Source organism: Anopheles gambiae, chromosome 2, assembly GCF_943734735.2.
Source record: "Anopheles gambiae chromosome 2, idAnoGambNW_F1_1, whole genome shotgun sequence".
NCBI classification, from domain to species: Eukaryota; Metazoa; Arthropoda; class Insecta; order Diptera; family Culicidae; genus Anopheles; species Anopheles gambiae.
In genome coordinates, this window is record NC_064601.1 from 53241659 (window position 1) to 53259858 (window position 18200).

Below are 18200 nucleotides of genomic sequence, written 5' to 3' on the forward strand. Positions count from 1 at the left end.
AAAATCGCACCGATTTGGAGCGTTCGCGGGCTCACAAACTGCAGTACAGGTAGTCCCGGAGATACACGGTACCTCTTATACGCGGATTCGGAGATACGCGTTTTTCTCAATTTGGCAATTAATTGAGCAAATTATACTAATTTGACACATCAATTGTAAGATGCCAAATAATTACCCTTTTGTTAAAAACCATTTCAAAAGGTTTAAAACTGTTACATTAAGTCAGAACTATATCGAATAATTTACTATGTGACTAAAACCACCTTTTACTTCCAAAAGTATCCTAAAATAAATGATGTTTTGGTGGGAAATTACGATATTCGACTTACGCGGAAATTCGAGATATACGGTATTTTGCGATCGTTTTTGATCCCCATTAACCGTGTATCTCGGGGACCGCCTGTAATTTGTTGCCCGAATTTGATTGATTTACAATTAATCATTCATTACTTTGCCACATTGTCAACGAGCCCAAGGTTGCTACAGCTTTTTGAAATGCATTCAAATGTTGTGGCCGTTGCGCGCGCTTCAATTCCCATTCTAAGTGATGGTACTGGTGGGAAGAAGGATGAAGGGAATGGAAAGCTTTATTTAATTTTCAACCCCCGAAAAGGAATTTAACAGATGTGGCTTTTTTAGCAATCATAATTTCATACCTCTTTCGTCACTGGTAAAAACACTGGTGATTTTGAGCAAACGGGGAACAGCACTGGTGAATTTGAACAAATGCGGAAATACCACTTTCTCAATGATGTATTTCAAAGCACAACGGAAGTAATTGCATTTTATATGTCTTTTTATCATGTAGGGAAAATGTTTTCTTATGCACCTTTAAACCATTCGACAATCGACAGTTATTCCCACGCGGGTCGTGCAGCAGATCCCACCAGGGAGCCACTGAACCGTTGCTGTGCTGTGTTTGCCCTTCGCACATAGCTTTCACTGCCTTCAATGTTACAACTGCACACTTTATATCTCTCTTCCGTTTTCTTTTCTGTTCCACGGCATAGGAACAGGCAGTCATTTGCATGCCCTTCTGCCTAATGCGATACGCACTTTCTATTACTTACACTCTTTTTCTTTCTATCTGGCCACGCACTCGATCCAGCATCTTCAATTAATACAAAACAGCCTCCTCGACCTACTAGTCATTCTCTTACAAGCTGTTAGCATTTTATCATTTTTACAAGAAAAATCTATTTTAAGGATTGGTACTTTGATTTACTAAATTACTTGCTCAACGCAATAAACTTCTCTGTTATTCGGCATGTTATTTACTGCACATCACCACCTTCACTCTACACGAAACATGTGTGACTATCGCAAAAGTGTTGTGTATAATCAATTGATGTAGTAAAACAATATAAAAGTGAAAGTAGAACATATAGCCACCGCTTCGGTAAACATTTACAACGAGCATTGTCTATGTCGTATAAATTGTATAAATTGAATGAATTGTAGATGGAAAGTTTTCTTACTTGCGGGACGATGTTTCGATGAACCACATGGCGAAGGAAAACAAACTAAAGAAGATAAAGGATGATACTGTTAGGTTAAATAATTCGAAACAAATTGCGAAGCATGAAAATAACGTACATAGCACATCGAAGCATATTTCATTCCATTCCTCATCTACCAGGCATACAGCAGCATCCACCTTATTATGCGCTTCCCCTACATTCTATTCTTTTATCATTTCGTTTTGCTACTCAGTCTTTATTCGGCATGGTAGTTCTAAATTCTGAAAATAAAAGGGTGAGTAGTAAAGAATGAATTATGATCTTTAATTTAACTCAACTTAATTTAAGGACTCAAATTCAACCTTAGAAAGGGAAAGAAAGGGAAAAGAAAAAAAGATAAAAACAATATTGCAATGCCGCGCAAACTATGAGTTAGTTACCTGCCTTTACAATATTATGTTTCTTTACTTTTTATTGTTAATTGGATGCTACCGTTGTTTCCTTATAGCTTCAATCGTTTAACTAAAAAAAGCATCCATGTGGCTTGTTGTTTCGTGTTCTCCCATTGAGTTTCCATTCCCGAACAAACTGCTGCCTGTTTGGATTGGAGGCTATATTTTAGAAAGGTTTCAAATAAAAGGCTTGGGTGTATAGTTATTTCCTTCCTTTCCTTTGCCATCATCCTATGGAATGGGAAAAGACACCCTAGCATAGAGCGTTGTTTGCCTTTCTGTACCCTTCGTACTAATTAGACAGAGATGGATAATGATTCCCACACTTTTGGCCATCGCTGCAATTGTTCATTTGTTTGGTGTTTCAACACATTATACGTTAATTTTAACGGAATTTTAAAATGAATGGTCTTTATACCACCCTCACAATGCTCCTCTAATCGCTGATCGTCCATCATGCATGGCTAAAATTTGGGTTGGGTGTTTCTCCTCGGTTGGAAACTCAGAAGGAAGAAGCTCTAGCTGCATGTTTAATAACGCATGCATGTGTAGCAATCTTTGAGCGTGCTATTATCAACCGTTCGAAAGGTATCATTCTACCATTTTGACAATACGCGGTGTCTCACTCACTTGTTTTTGAGTTATTCTTTCCATATACACATTGTTCCCTCCTTAACGAAGATCGGTCATATGTAGCTCAGCTCTTGACTATTTCTTTCATCATACCATACCACCGATCGGCCATAAGATAGTCTGCTACTACTGTGCAAATGTATGTAAATGTGTGTATTTCGAGACATTAACCGAACTTTTTGTTTACGTACCTTCACTTTACGTTCATATTCGTCACTAGTTGTAATATTATTTTTTTGTTTTATATTTTGTTGCAGCTTTGTCTCCGTTCCGATCATGCACTTGTGCATGAGTACGCCAGTACGGTGTTTATCTCTATCGCTTCATTGCCCTTTTCCGTGGCTCCTAGCCCTAGCCTGCATGCTACACGCATCTACTAGAAACTGTAGATGGATCTGTATGGGGGGGAGGGGAGTGGACCTGTGGACCCTTTCCCGGGTGTCCGGTGGGTGGTCCGTGTTAATTCATTCCCTCTGTCCAGTCCTTCGTAATGCTTCTATTAACTGATTTATTTACTTCTAAGTCGTCCATCTAATTTAGATCATTTCATTATCAACTAAAATTAAGAGCAACCTCCTCCTGCTCTACCATCGTCACTTAACTGCTTTCTTTCTTCCCTTCCAAAGACCCCATTATTTTCTTTTAGCGTCATTTTTGTGTGTGTGTGTTTTTTTTTTTTCATTCTAACTAATTCTTACTTTTCTGCTGTGGCTTCTATTTGCTTTGCTTCCTAACGCTTACGTGTATGATCCCTTCCATTTCGTTTGTTGTGTATGTTGCTAGATGTCGCTAATTTGTAGCTGTCAGTATCCCCTTAGTCTTTTCCGGTTTTAAAAACTAAACCTACTCAAAACATAGATTTTACACACGAACCAATTGAAACAAAATGGTACGTCCTTCTCTGTCACCAGCGCCACACACTAGCCAGTGAGTGTGATTAGCTTCTGTTTGTACAACACAACGATTCTTGCAAAACATGCAGAGCCATATCTGACAAAATCTGACAATCTGATCTCTTTGAAATTTTCAATCACATGCCAAGGATTTGCAAACATTCCAAAGCTGAGTTTGCTTCCCTGTTAACAGCATTCATTGCCATCGTCATATTCATTTCTGTTTTTAGCTTATTAATTGAGCAGTGCTTCCATCGTGTAAGGATGTGGCGGTTGTTGTTGAGATTGGTTCTGTTGTCGTTGTAAAAGATGACTATGTTGATGATAGTTGCTGTGGTGTGATATCGGTGGCGCCAGTTGCGAAGAATGCTGTTGATGATGCTGTTGATATTGCTGATGCTGAAGCAGCAGTTGCTGTTGCTGCTGTTGCTGTAATTGATGTTGCTGTAGTTGGGAACTATTGTAGTGGCGCAAATTGGGCTCATGTAGATGCTGTTGCTGTTGCTGCTGCATTCCTTGCTGAGTGGTCTGGGGATGTGATAGGTGAAGGTGGGAATGATACTGCTGATGCGAGTGCCGTTGTGAATTGGACTGTTGCTGACGGTGGTGCTGTTGCTGTAGTTGTGGCTGTTGTTGCTGTTGCTGTTGCTGTTGGTGATGATGCTGATGAAGATGGTGGTGATGCTGCTGCTGGGAAAAGTGCATGTTCTTCGGCGGTTCGGGTCAGTCTAAGATTACAACCTGCAGATCACTTTTATTGCTGTCGGTAGCGACCACACCACTAGCACCACTACCTCCACCACCGCTACTGCTGCTATTTCCACTATTGTTGTTACTACTGCTACTGTTCGTTAGACCAGTCACGCCGGAAGACACTAGCGACGTTCCGGTGGACCCTCCAGACAGTGAAGGTACGCCTCCCACTGGCGATATAACAGTGCCTCCCGCTGCTCCCAGCGTTCCACTGAGAGCGAGAGTCGAGGCCGCTGACAGTGGATGAACTCCTGCCAGGGCTGCTGCCGCCGCTAGGTTGAGATTTAGATTCGCTGAGGTGGGATGTTGCACAGCACTCGCCGCAGCTAGTTGTGCCGCGTGACCCAGCTGGGCCGTGAGCTGCGCCGGCAGACTAGGTGTCACAGACGCCACTGGCAAGAGGGCTGCCACGATCGCCGAGTACTTGGGATGCAAATTTCGCCAAGGTTTTCGTGCTGCACGACGCAACTCTACTATTGGAATTTCCCGCCGTAGTTTACTATCGAAAATGAATTAAATACATAGTTAGTGAAACATGTCTGATCGGATTGTGCTTAGAAAGATATAAGGGGTTTTGTTCTACGAAAAAAACAACACATACCGGCCAGCTTTGGTGGAACGGTAGAACACATCATCCGGAGCATCGTTCCAGCTGATCACCTGTTTTCGTCCCGAACCAGTTCGAGCCATTTGGGCAATTTTTGGTTTTCCATTCATCTGTAAGGGATCATGATCATAAAACCAATTTAAATGCTGTTCTCATTTCACTCTCACGAGTTTTTTTTGGTTTTTCGACTTACATGATGTCGAGGAAGAGGTTGTCCAGCGGATTGAGCAGCTGCAATCATAGCCGCATATTGTTCTGGAGTGGGCCGATGTGACGGTCTGGGATCTTTATTAGGCCGCTTAGCCGGCGGTGCAACAGTAGCTGAAATAATAGATTATTTTACGTTTTAGAGTAAGGTTAATACTTGAAAATAAAGCAACAACAAAAAACACATTCTTACCATCGATACCATTTGCATCTTCGTATGGACGTCGTTTCAATGACGTTGCCCCAGATGAACTCCCTGTTGGGGTCGGCCCGCGCGGTGGACTGCTAGTCGACATAGCGCTTGCATGTAGATTAATCGCTGGCATACCACTATTAGCGATTGTCCCGGTAGTCACACCTGTACTACCCGTGCTTCCGCTTCCAGCCACAGCAGAGCAAGCAGTCCCAACGGAGTTGCTGTTTGTACCACTGACTACAATCGGCGTTACTGCTAGTCCCCCGGACCCGACCAACGGAGCTAATTTACTGCCCAACGCACCACCAACCGTTCCCGGAAGTGTTGCTGAGCCACCCAGAATACCCGCCGCCGGCGAGGTGACCGCATTCGGTGGTTTGCCAGCCTCTTCACCCTTATTTGGTATCCGGTCGTACAACAGTGTGCCGTCCGGAGCTTTCGGTGGTTTCGGAAAAGCTACCACATCTGGCTTGGGCATGTTTTCTTTCGGTGTTAATACCAACCATTCGTTAACACTAACGCCCGGGTTTCCAAGTCTGTTTGCAATCTGTGTCACGCTGCCGCGATCCTTCTTACGGAACGTAAGCAACCGACGGATGTCCGATGCACTTTTCCCAGCTTCGGCGTTAGCAACTGCAAGTGTGATTTACATGTTACACAGTTACCGATGGTACCTGTTTTTTTTTCGGGATGGATTGTATTACTTACACTCTTGCTTCACGCTGGCAATGTTGATCGCGTAAGACGGTTGACGGGCCGCCTTCTTCGAACGTATAATGTGACGACATAACCGCCGTGACAACCGCGTCGTTAGAGTCGTGTGCAAATAGAATGCAGTTCGAGTTTTCATTATAGGCCGAGGTGAACCAGATCGTATCTGTATGCCGTGCGCTTGTGCGTAGTGCCTAGCGAGGTGGGCCTTCAGTTTAAACTCCTTACCACAGTTCACAATCGAACATTTAAAGGAAGGGCTGAAATGATGACGAAGCACAAATGGAACGGGTTAGAATGTCGTATTTCTTCTTCTTATTCTTCTTCGGCACACATACCTGTGCGGTCGATGGTTACTTAAACCGCCCGGGGATGCTGTGGCCACGGTCGCACCTCCAAGCCCTCCAATAGGACCGGAACTAGCCACTATTGTTAGATCGTCGTCAATATCGCTCCCGGGGTTACGCTTCTTCAGCGAAACTGGTGAAGCATTGCTGCTACTGGTGTTGATCGTGGCCACCGGATCGACCTCCCCGTTGTCCGCTAGCCTAGATGCAACCTTAAGGCCTCCGTAACGCTTCCAATAGGTCCAACAGTTCTGACACAGCCGATTGTTGAGGTGCACTGGACCCCAGGAGTACCACTAGTAGGGAAACAAAATGCCGGTTAATGCAGTGGGTTACAGCACCCCGCTCATACACATTTTCCATTTAATTCGTACCTGCGGCGAAGCCATAGTAGCACAAGATTCACATGCCTTGGTACTGCTATAAATCATCATGTCCACGCTGCCCCCATTAGAATTTCCATTCAATATGCCCTTGTTGTTGTTTGTTATCAATGCCGGGCTCGGTTTGGTGTAGTTCGGAATGTAGACCTGCTTCAATTTGGATTCCGCTTCGACCGCCTTCACACGTTTCTGCTGCACGTAGCGATCCGTCGTTTTCCACATGTAGTAGTATTCCACTATGCTTTTTAACGTCTTCCACGGCAGCTGAAATAACAATCAAAGAAAAGGATCGTTACTATTTTTTCAACAACCATTTGCAGCATGCCCACACACTCGGTACACTATTCTTCAGCCAATTGTGACCATTGTCTACCAGATACTGGTCACTAGCTCGCTACATAACTCACAGATACAGAGACAGGGGGGAGGGGGAATGATAGAAAATCCTCAAAAGGTACTTTACTGCCATTTACTCACAAAGTCGTTTCTGATATCATTGAAGTCCTTGCCGTACTTATCGAGCGCATCTTCGAACAGGTTCGCCTCAGAGGCGCTCCATTCCTCCATCTCGTCCCGGCAAAGAACAGGCCCACTCGATGGAACCAGCGAACACATTGCAGTCTCTATCGAATAGTTGTGTTTGTGGAGTGTGTCCATAGCATGAAACTGCGGATTATAAAACGTCGAATACGGTAAGCGACTAGGGTGATATTTCGCAAGCTAACACAGGAGGATGTTCATCGCTCCCCACTCACCAAGGTAATATCACGGCTTGCAGCTGCAGCGGACATATGCAGGGACGGTTGCTTGACAGAGCTGGTACAGTCGAGCGCCCTCGCAAAGGTGCCTACCGAACGCGAAACTACCAGAAACTGATCGATCTTCTTGTCGGTAAGCGAATGCTGCGGCGTCCAAACAAGCGTCTCCAATTCCTCTAGGTTGCGTTCATCCTTTTCGCCTGGTTTCAGCATTTGCTGCAGATCTGTCTGATAACGAGCACCGACACGAATTTCGCCCTTATCCGCTAGCAACGTTTTCTGTGTCGGATCGAATACGAGGCAGTAAAAAAACGTGTCCTGCAAGAGCGAGATAAAGGAAATTAAACAGTAGGTAAACCGCACTAAGTTCATCCTAACATTGACCAACAACACGTCGGATTTACTCGATCACCAGTTTCATAATGTCGCCGGTTTGGAAATCGATCCTTTACTACTACTCACGTCTTTGTTCAAGTAACTGAGCAATGATTCCTCTTCGTTCAGCAGCGTTACGGAACACCTTCCCCGTATCTGGGTGGCGGGAAGTGTTTCGACTTGGCGCGACAGGAACAGTTCTCGCTGCTTCATCTGATGTCGTTGTTTTGGGTTAAGATGTTCCCCCCGTTCACTGCCGCCTCCACCATTGTTGGGACTGTTGTTTCGTTCCTCCTCCAAAGCGACTGTAAATGGAATGTTAAAACAAGGAGCTACAGTTAAAGATTGCACATAAAAATATGAAAAATATAATTTAAGTAACAAAAACACCGAGAATCATTGCATCAAATAAATGGTATCGGCAGAAACGATTAATAGCTATTCGCGTGAAACCCTCAACTCAATTACTGCCGATATTGTTAGAAAGACTAAAAAAAATCCTTATATTTATGTATGTGCCAGGCGAAATTCAAATTAATTAACCCTGCACATAACGTGCATTTGCCGGTTTTTAGTATAGATGCTAGGAAAGCAAGCAAGCTATCCAACTACGGACAGCGTAACGAGCTACGCACATACACAGTAAGGAGGAAAATATATCATCCTCCTTTTGCTTCCTTCCCCAATGTACTCTAAACCCGCGTCGCCACGGAGAAATCGTCGCTTGACTCTTTCGCTGCTTGCCATCATCAGCAGCATCGTGCGAAACAACAACCGGAAGGCGACCGTATTAATTAAGCATGCATGCAATCAATTTCATGCATGTTCGCGTCATCGTCGTTTTAGCGTTTGGCCAGTATGGGCAGCATCATCGTATACGCATTTGATGCACCGCACCATGCTAAGCCCGTTGCATTGCCACCTACACATGCTATCATGAATCCTAAGCCTAAGCTTATATGTGCTTTTAGTTAGCGAAAACGTAAAATTTTCTCTCTGATATCAGAAATTGAGCAAGCAATATGTAAAAGAGCGAGGTAAGTGAACTGATTTAAAGTAACTTTGAATGTGTTAAAGGCAGCTTAAAGGCCGAACAATCGGGTTTATATAATGACAATCAAGGAATCAATTACAAACTATCTTCTTTTAATTAAAATTGAAAAATTGTAGTATTTTGTGACAGTTTTTTTGTTGTTGTTTCCGTTCAAACCCTACTAGCGTATTTTTCGTCCACATTTGCCTTAAAATCTCTCAAATGTCTGCTGCTCCGTTGCACTACGTGATATCGCAGCCATTGCTTGCGACCGGAAACGTGCGCTGGTCGAATTTGCAACGCCGCATTGTGAAGGATTTTCTATCAAATACACGTCCAACCACCATCCCCACCCACCGTCCATATCCGCACAAACATTCGAACGATTTCGATTTTCCCACAGCATTCTATATAAAGCATCACGAGCTGCAGGGTGTTATGGTAAGGACCACACTGCCGCCTTCACTCAACATCCCAGCCCCCCTCTCCCCTTCGCCACCACTCACCCATTCCTTCCATTTCACTCCCCCATCACGCACATAATGACGCTGTATTTGCGCTTTGTTTACGCACACCATTACGCATGCAAGTCCGTTTGCTGCCGTTTGCCTGATTTCGGATTCCAGCACAACACACAAATCAATGGTGTCCTTTTCTGTTCTTCCGACCTGATCCCCGCCGCCGCCACCGCCACCGCCGACACCACCAGCTGCCATTTCCGTCCCGTGCCGACGATGCTTTGGGTTCCGATATCCCTTCTTGCTTGGGTGGAAACTGGTTGGCTTTTCCCTTCTATTTTGCGAGTGCAATTTAAACGCAACCCGGGCGCAATGTGTACGCAAGCAAATAGGCCTCACACTCACGTGTACACATACAAATACATAAGCAGCCAGGGTACACCGACCGATGCGGTGTGTGAGCGTGGAAAACCTTTGCCGCAGTTTCTACAAAGCTCGCGCGCCTTGTCTGCCCGGGTTAGAAGAGTGAGCCAAAAAACGGTAGGGAAAGGGTGTTGTGCTTCGCAGGTCCACTGCCTGTCTCAGTGTAAAGGACTTTGAAGCAGAAATTTAATATACGCGGGTATATTCGTATTCTAGCGCGTCCGTACGTGTATCTGGGTTTCGGTTTTAGTTTATTTTCTTCTTTTTTTACGTAAGGGAAAGGTTGTTAGCTTGAGAGGTGGACCGGACCAGGGCGGTTCGAGGTGGTGGTTGAGGTTAGAATTGATGAGGCTTTTTTTTAGCATGCATCCCATTGCGCCAGTCACACCGAGCAGAATGAGAAGGTGATGGTGCTGGTGGAGTGGTTGAGTGTGAGTGCCCACTTCAGTTTTTGGCGAAATTCGATTTTCGGTTCACCGTCGCACCTCTCCCTCCTTACATCAATTACCTTCCAGCTCCCCGGGGGCCGACCGAGCGCTTCATCCTGTCCCATATTGCGGGAAAGCTGCCGAAGCGTGGAAAAGTTTGACAGACTTCCATGGCAACATGACGACCAGTATTAGTTATTGGGCTTAGGCCTGCAATGGGGTTGTGCGTTAATCGACCACGATCACTATGGAACCAATTCTGGCTGACTTTCTCATCTTTCACGAATATTACACATAATGTGGAAGTTGATGATGTATTTGAATATCCGTAGTACATACTTTGTTTTTCTTTTTTCAACGTTATCTGAATGTTGGTACTTAATATGAGCTATTTATATTATTCTAAATAATCCATTAAAATGTAGTTAAACTAAAACGTAGGACACCAAACGATCAATTAACCTTTTTTTCTTTTTCTGTCTTTCGTTGAACATATACATTTGACACACAAGTGCAGGATTTGTTTCGTATATTCAAAATTAAGTAAATTAAGAATCAACTAAAACAAGCAAGTTCAACACAAATATATAATTGCCACCCCCGATGGTAACAACAGGGTTGCTAAGGATACCGCACAACCGCACGTCAGTGCCTATGGTAAAAAAAAAACATAGAACATGGAACATGGAAGCACTTTCATCTTTCATTTCGGGGCGAAAAGTGTCGCTGCTATCGCATATCGACGGCAGAAAACCACCTTTTTCATCCGCCCCTGGAGACGACTTTTTTATCCAAGTAAACGGAGCGTAACTGACGCGGGAAGGATAATGCAGACCCCGCGCATGGTGAGATATATTTTCCACAGTTGCGTTTGCGTTTTGCAAGTACCCAAAACTCGATGACGGCGGCATTGACGTTGGCGATAGGTATTGCCGAATAAAAGGCAGAAACGGCAAGGGACAGGGTGCCAAATTTAGGAGTTTGGATGGCACGGCGGGGAGATTGAACCAAACTTTCACCAATGAAGGAGAAAGGTGCGCGGAGGGGTGCGAGAGTGTATGAGAGAAAGAGCGAATGAAACTGAGTGCTCAATATTTAATGAAATTTCTCCCACTTTTCTAATTGCGCAGGAGAACAAACCATCTACCCCGATGACGGACTCTTCTGCTATTACCCGATCCAATATAGACGCTGGGCCCCGGGAAAACCACGCTACATCGCAACCTTCCACTAGATGGAAGCGTTTCCAGGGCGGAAAATGAAAGCAGCAACGTGTACGAGGAGCGCACCGTGACGGTTTTTGTGTATCGAAAATTTTCGTATAATCTTCTCCCTTCTGCATTTCCACCCTTGTGGTGGTGCCCTTTCTTCACAGAAAAAACGGCATCAAAAACACAACCGATTCCGGCATGCCGGGCACTAGTGTAGTGTTTGGGCAGAGGAAATGTGTGGCTGGAAAAAAGGGGAATGTGGTGACGGGAAACCCATTTTCGCGAATGGAGATGAAAAAAGGATCTGAGCCCGGCGCTGCTGCTCTGCAATGTTTGCGGCGGTATCCGGTCGCTCTTTTGGTTAGAGGATTTACATATCAGTTACGCACACACATACACACAAATATCGTGTACACAGCAGTACATCCCACACACATGCATAACGAGCAAAATGACTTGTGGTGAGGTATCCATCCAAGTAAACGGAGCATAAACGGCACACGCACCCGATCAAGCGTCCATCCAACACGGAAACAGTGCCACCAACTGGCTACAGATGGCGCTGTATAATCCCACGAGAGCAGTGTCGAAGTGTTTTGAGAAATGCTACGAATTTTCACCTTTAAACGGGAAAAGGATTGAAATAGAATATAAGATAATTTATTTCTATGTGCAGAGCTTTTAACGAAGTCTACCAATCTTTCGAATTTGATATGTCACTAAAGTCCTTTAAAGACCGCATATGCGCCAGAACATAGTCGACAAGTTAGGTTAAGTAACCTAAGTTACACCGTTTTCCAGCCCAAGTAAACAATGGTAAGCTGCTTTTGACCATTGTTCAACTATAAGTAATCATTTGTCGGTCAACTGAAATGCTGATGCTTTTCCGAACTTCGTTGAATCGTAAGGAAACCGCGTTAGCGATGGGTAGACGCGAACAAGCCGACACGAAACAAACTGTATCGATTTTGGCCAGAAACTCCTGCCAGTGCTTTACGCGAATACGGGAAATATGTTAGTGTTTTTACTAAATTTGATCATTTCTGGAGTGACGTAAACGCAAAACTGCACTGATCGCACTGTGAAACGTAAAAAAAAAATAGTTTTATGAAAAAAAAAATCAGAACCACGGAAAAAAAAAACAAATTATCCCTTCTTATCTGGTGGTACAATCGTCAACTCGAACGACTTAACAACATGCACGTTATGGCTTCAAGTCCCGAATGGACCGTGCCGCCATACGTAGGACTGACTATCCTGCTATGGGGGGAATCAATAAAGTCACTGAAAGCCAAGTAATGGTACAGGCAGGCTTTGACCGACAACGGTTGTTGAGCCAAACAAAGAAGAAGAAGAAGGAGTGGCAATAAAACTCATTTGAAACTAGATTACCGATTTCGATCATATTTAATCTTTTTGCAAACGATATTACCTGATTTTCACTGTATAAATAAAGCAACAACAAAAATACCAAATATAAAAAAAATCTTTGTTTTGACTCAAAATCACGGAAGCAAATAAAACCCCAATTAACCTATTACGTTTAATGCGACAAAGTTTCGACTGTAAAACGAATTAAACATCAAACAGTGTAAGTTGGAGAGATTCGCAGCTGTACATGATTTGATTGCATTGAAACATAAAATTAACCAATGCATTTCTACGTTATACTTAAATAACTCAGCCATTTAACCCCCTCCTTCGAAACATTGTCCCTTCTCGATTCCTTCCGTATTTTGTAACATTTTAAAGTACCATTTAAATCCGATAAAGTGCAAAATCAATAAGCAAACTCATTCGCACCTGCCCACCCGACCCCGATGTGCGCGACAGTGGAACAACAGTTGTTCCCGGGAAAAAAGCTGACCGCTCTCAGCGGTCAACCACAAAACCACAATTACCAGTCGTGTGCGTTTCTCGATGGCGCCAGCCAGTTCAACAAGTGATGATAAAAGCGATTTTAAAAAGATGAAATAAAAATACCATGCCCGCGTTGCACCGCAGCACACCAAAACATAATTATTATGCTCCAGTTCCATATCCACACAATTCCGGCCACTGTCGCTCCGGGACCTTCTCTGCCTAGTTAGCGTGATTTATTCATCACGAGGCGCGCTCTTGTTTTTCAATTGAATCATTTCATTCGCTTTCAGTGCAACATTGAAATGTGAATTGATACGTGGGGCAGAATTTTATCGTAAAAATGGAGCATCTGATTTCCGACACTGGCGACATGGCGGCCGCATATGTAAGCGCATAACTCCCGCCCCACACGCACCTCATAATATTTATTATATCCCAACATACCTTTCAGCAATATTCACAGTGAACTTTCAACAATCGATAAAATGGCCAAGGGCATAATGCAAAGGCTATCTCGGAAAAGCATGTCAATCATTGGTTCCTCTTTAAATATGTTTAACAGCATGGGTTTGACTGTGGTAATTGAAGAAGGTTGAGGTATTCAATTCAGAATATATGGCCAACAGCAAATTAATTCACATCCAAATTTCTGTGATGGATAGTCACTATGTGATCACTATGACCAGATATAAAACAAAAATACTTTGCAATCATTAGAGAAATTATTACTATCGTAAGAATGGCGATAGTCGGCCAATCAGAAACGATTGCAAAGGATTTCTTACCAAAGGAGGAGGCTCCTAATAAGGCTAGTGAGTAAGTAAGTGAAACGTTCCGTTTAACGGTAAACGCGCCACCTTCCATAAGGGAGGTTATATTCCACACAAGGTTCCACGCAGATCCCAAATGCGTGTGTGTGTCCTATAATTACGTGATACAAATTTAAATAGATACCCTGTTTCTGCAAAAGGGACCTGCCTGTAACTATACGCGAACAAATCTCGACAATATATAATAAAGCAATAACGATGCCTCAAGCTAGAGTACAAAGTTTTTCAAGCTTCTGCTAATCGAACATTTTCCAAAAAATGGTCTCTCTAAAACATTTCACTCGGTTTATTTCTTTGCGAATCAACGATTCATATTTCCTTTTTTGATCAAAATGGCTGATGATGTATAAATTATATACTACGCGTTGATGATTTTATAAACCACGATAATCTGCTGGAATTTAATTTGAGGAATTAACCTGTCTTACAAATGTGTCCAAATACGATAAGTAATGCTGCTAACACAAACTCATAACTTTAACAATTTCTAGATATCAGGAATAGTGTTTTTCAACCACAAAAGAAAAATCTGCACAGTAAGAGTGAGGACGAGTAACAATGTGAGTGCGTAAATTCATTTTACTTTCCTCTTTATCAACGGTGTATTTTTTTTCTCTTTGATTTATATGTGTTTATGTGTGTGTGTGCATTTTCATTTTTGTTGCTTTTCCTTCGGAGCTGTTTTTCATTTTGAGTACATAGCGCTCCAACAAAACACACACACGCGTCCAAACTTTGTTCACCCAACCAACCAACGGGGGACAACGGAGGGCGCACCGAAAAAAAACCCGCGATACGGAAGCATTTCCACCACCGAAAGCCACCGAGAGCATCAGCATTGGAGAGAAAGCGCTTTTAGCTTCTGGAAAGGTCCTGGAGCAGGGGCAGGGAAGGGAAGAACGAAAGAATTATTGGGTGTACACTGGTGTAGGGGGTAACCAGTAAGCAGTAACGGACGCGTTGGTTACACGATGGGAGTAAGAGAGTGCCCCACTGATGCCACCCTTCGACACCGTGTACACGACGACGACGACCACCGACCAAACCCCCCCCCCCCCCCCCCCTCCTGCTGCTCTCCAGATTCACCACGAATGTATAGAACCAAGTTTTGGAGTCGACCGGGGAGAAGTGCAGAATAAAGTTTGCTGATGGAGTTTCGGTCGGTGGATGCGATGGATCAACGAGGGGTGACTACGGGGTCGGAAAATTCATTGCCGTTGCTCTTGCGTTCTTTCGCGGAGTGGGAGCGAAGCTGGGGCCAAAAGCGGAGGGAGGGGGGGGGGGCGAAAAAAGGGATCAAGAATGGAGGCTGCGAGACCGATTCAAAATGGAATGAAAGTACGCAGAGTGGTGATGGAGGTGGGTGTTGCTGGCACAAAAGTGAGATTGTTAAAGCCGAACTTCTCCAATGAGCCCACCAAGTGCGAGTGGACGATGGGTTTGGAACGAGTTTAAATGGGAGACTGGGAGAGACAGCACGACTACTACACCCGACTACTACCACTACTACTACTACACAGCAAGGCATGGGCAAGGGAATGGGAAAATTGAACAAGATAGAAAGAACGAGAAAACGAGAGAAAAGAACACGGGTTTACATTATTTTCCGCATACATCGAACACAAACCCCGAAATCCAACGCTGAAAGAACGCCCAACTCCCCTTGTCGTACGCTCAAAAGAAGTGGGAAATGCGCGAGCGGTCTTGAAAAAACGGAACTGCACCCCCAACTAACCCATACACTTTTACACGGTGGTCACACACCGGGTCATGGACAGGGAAATTGGTAAAATTTGTATTCGATGCTACACAGGACGAGGAGAAAGAAATTCGACCCATAAGAAAACACTAGCTGCTGCTGATGATGATGATGATGTGGTTGGTGGGTGGTTGGTTGATAGGAAAATATCCCCCCCCCCCCCCCACCCTCACCCTCGGAAGATGCAAAAGAAGAACCGACGTAGTCGGCTGAGCAAATCCGACACAACACACAACATGGCAACGACTCGAATACCCCGAAATGTTGTTGCAACCGTACCGGTTTGCTGTATTGCACTTTACTTGTACTTGTATGTGTGAATCTGCGTGCGTGTGCTTGTGAGCTGTATGTGAGCTGCGAGAGGACACAATCGCCGTCCCCGGTGAGAAAACGCAAACCATCATATGATGGCGGCGAGCCGATCGCGCCAAAGAAGGAAGCCACACAGCGTGCAAAAGAGAAGGGCACACTGAAAGATCCACCTAAAACAGACCATAGGTCCTGGGGACCTAAACCTGCAACAGGAAGTTGGAGTGGGAGTCCACCGACCAGGAAAAGCCATCGGTGGCGATATATATTTCGTCGCATTTCCTCTTCCTTGTCCATGGCCAGGCCATAGGCGTCCTTCGACTATGGGTTTCTTCTCGTCCGGGACACACTAAACATACACATACACACATACATACTTGCACACTCAGACGCGATACTGTAGAAGAACATGGTGCACAGATGGGGGGATGAGGTTTGAGGTCGTTTTGGAAGGGTTAAAACGGAAACGAAGGATGGGGTCAACGTTTGTACCACCAAGCCATCAACCGACGATGCGAATCGATGCCGCGGCCGGTGTATGTATAATACTTGTGCCTGAGTTAGTGTTTGTGTGTTGAGGCGCGATCGGTGCGTTATCCTGTGTATATATATAACACTACGCGCGCGACAAACTTTAGAATGGATTGACAAGTTTCGGGAACACTAACAGTGGAAAAAGGAACAGATCGAAAACAGGTGTAGTATGCAACAGAACTACGAAATGTGCTGTCTGTATTTCTTTTTCTTGTTTGGTCTGGGCATTTGACAATTATTTATTTTCAAATCTTATCAACTGTCAAACTCATGTTGCTGGGCCATGTTTGTTGCAAGAGATTTCTGTCGATTTGTTAAATGTTTATTGCAGAAATATTTTCGATTTAGTTTTATGTCATCTTTAGGAGCAAACACGTACACAGTTTATTTTTTGTAAATAAATAGAAACTCCTCAATATATTGCTCTTGAACAAATGTTGTCGCAACATATTCATAGACCAAGGCGTTGATATCACAGAAGGATGCTTAGTTCTTACTTGATATCACAATTGCATAGTGCGTGATATTTGACTCAATTTGTAATAGTTGACTTAATTTGTGAATCAATTATTATGATTTCAATGAAGATTAATATGAATAGTCCTTAATAAGAAAATACAAATAGTTAACGTATGAACGTAACTAGTAAGCGAAGAAGAGCAAAATACTCTTTCACGAACAAAAACCTTCAAACTTGACGTAAACGAAAAGCTCAATTCGTGCATGCATTACTATAAACACGTTCATATGCTCTGGTCAAATGATTCACTCAAGTCACAACATATTGTGATTGAGATATCACATGAAATCGCTGAAACGTGACAACATAGTGTCAACATTTTCATACGACACCATTTTGTCATTGGAACAAGTTAACCACCTTTCCATCCCTGTTCACGATTTATTTCTATGGCCTTTGTTCTTGAAACTTATCAATGTAGGTGTCACGATTGTGAGCGCCTAAAGGAAGGACTCGGAACCACCACCGTCATGCTTTTGGGCATTCATGATGTTGATGATGATGTTGATGATGATGATGATGACGATGGTGGTGACGTTCGTCGATTGGTATTTGTGCTGCAGTTGCTGCTTGCTTTCCAAAATCATAGGAAACGTTCAACAGCAGTAACCTGGCGTCTACCATAGCGTTTCACTTGGGCCCTTAACAAGATTGTGAACCATGTTTGGTGATTGTAAGCCGAAACAGGGTTTACGTCAACAATGACAACAACACGAATGTAAGAGACGTGAAAAAACGTCTAGAGCAAGAATAATTGAGAAAATCGCTCAACTCTCTGCGCTTTCTGAAAAATTACATCCGTAGCAAACCTATTGGTCGTCAACCTCGTATTGAGATCGTCGCATCTTAGGAAGCATACTTGCCAAACGTATATGTAAAAAGAAAACGGTACAACAAAAGACCAACAGAGAGAAAGGGAGCATCGCCATCTAGCGAGATTGGCGATTAGTTTGGCAACGTCATTGACGACACATGGCGACATTTACCTTTTCTCATAGCCACAACATTTCATTCTTCTTTGCAGCTCCACGGTCTCCACTGTTACCACTTTCTACTG

The 18200-nt window shown here is 43.8% G+C and overlaps 2 protein-coding genes and 1 long non-coding RNA gene across 11 annotated transcripts in view; 1 reads left to right on the top strand and 2 right to left on the bottom strand.

Moving 5' to 3' along the window:
- Positions 1–2672: 2672 nt before the first annotated feature.
- LOC133391602 (uncharacterized) lies at positions 2673–4125 on the bottom strand. Its single transcript, XM_061646824.1, has one exon. It carries the CDS (start codon positions 3921–3923, stop codon positions 3576–3578), a length of 348 nt encoding a protein of 115 aa, XP_061502808.1. The 5' UTR covers positions 3924–4125; the 3' UTR covers positions 2673–3575.
- Positions 2673–18200, bottom strand: part of LOC1274488 (metastasis-associated protein MTA1) — a 35652-nt gene continuing 20124 nt past the window's right edge. For all 9 annotated transcript variants that reach the window (XM_061646822.1, XM_061646819.1, XM_061646816.1 and 6 more), the window contains 10 exons: positions 7863–8080; positions 7398–7718; positions 7120–7308; positions 6634–6906; positions 6251–6555; positions 5910–6172; positions 5199–5834; positions 4992–5119; positions 4793–4908; positions 2673–4690 (listed from right to left, as the gene is read on the bottom strand). In XM_061646822.1, coding sequence (XP_061502806.1) covers positions 4162–4690; positions 4793–4908; positions 4992–5119; positions 5199–5834; positions 5910–6172; positions 6251–6555; positions 6634–6906; positions 7120–7308; positions 7398–7718; positions 7863–8080 — 2978 coding nt within the window. In that variant the 3' untranslated portion in view covers positions 2673–4161. The remainder of the gene's footprint in view (positions 4691–4792; positions 4909–4991; positions 5120–5198; positions 5835–5909; positions 6173–6250; positions 6556–6633; positions 6907–7119; positions 7309–7397; positions 7719–7862; positions 8081–18200) is intronic.
- LOC133391603 (uncharacterized) lies at positions 9929–11391 on the top strand. The gene is made up of 2 exons (XR_009765095.1): positions 9929–11151; positions 11248–11391. It is a non-coding gene; the product is annotated as an uncharacterized LOC133391603 (long non-coding RNA).

What these genes read in the sequence shown, in the direction of transcription:
- LOC133391602 (XM_061646824.1), bottom strand. Translation starts at nt 3,923, where the DNA reads ATGAGCCCAATTTGCGCCACTACAATAGTTCCCAACTACAGCAACATC.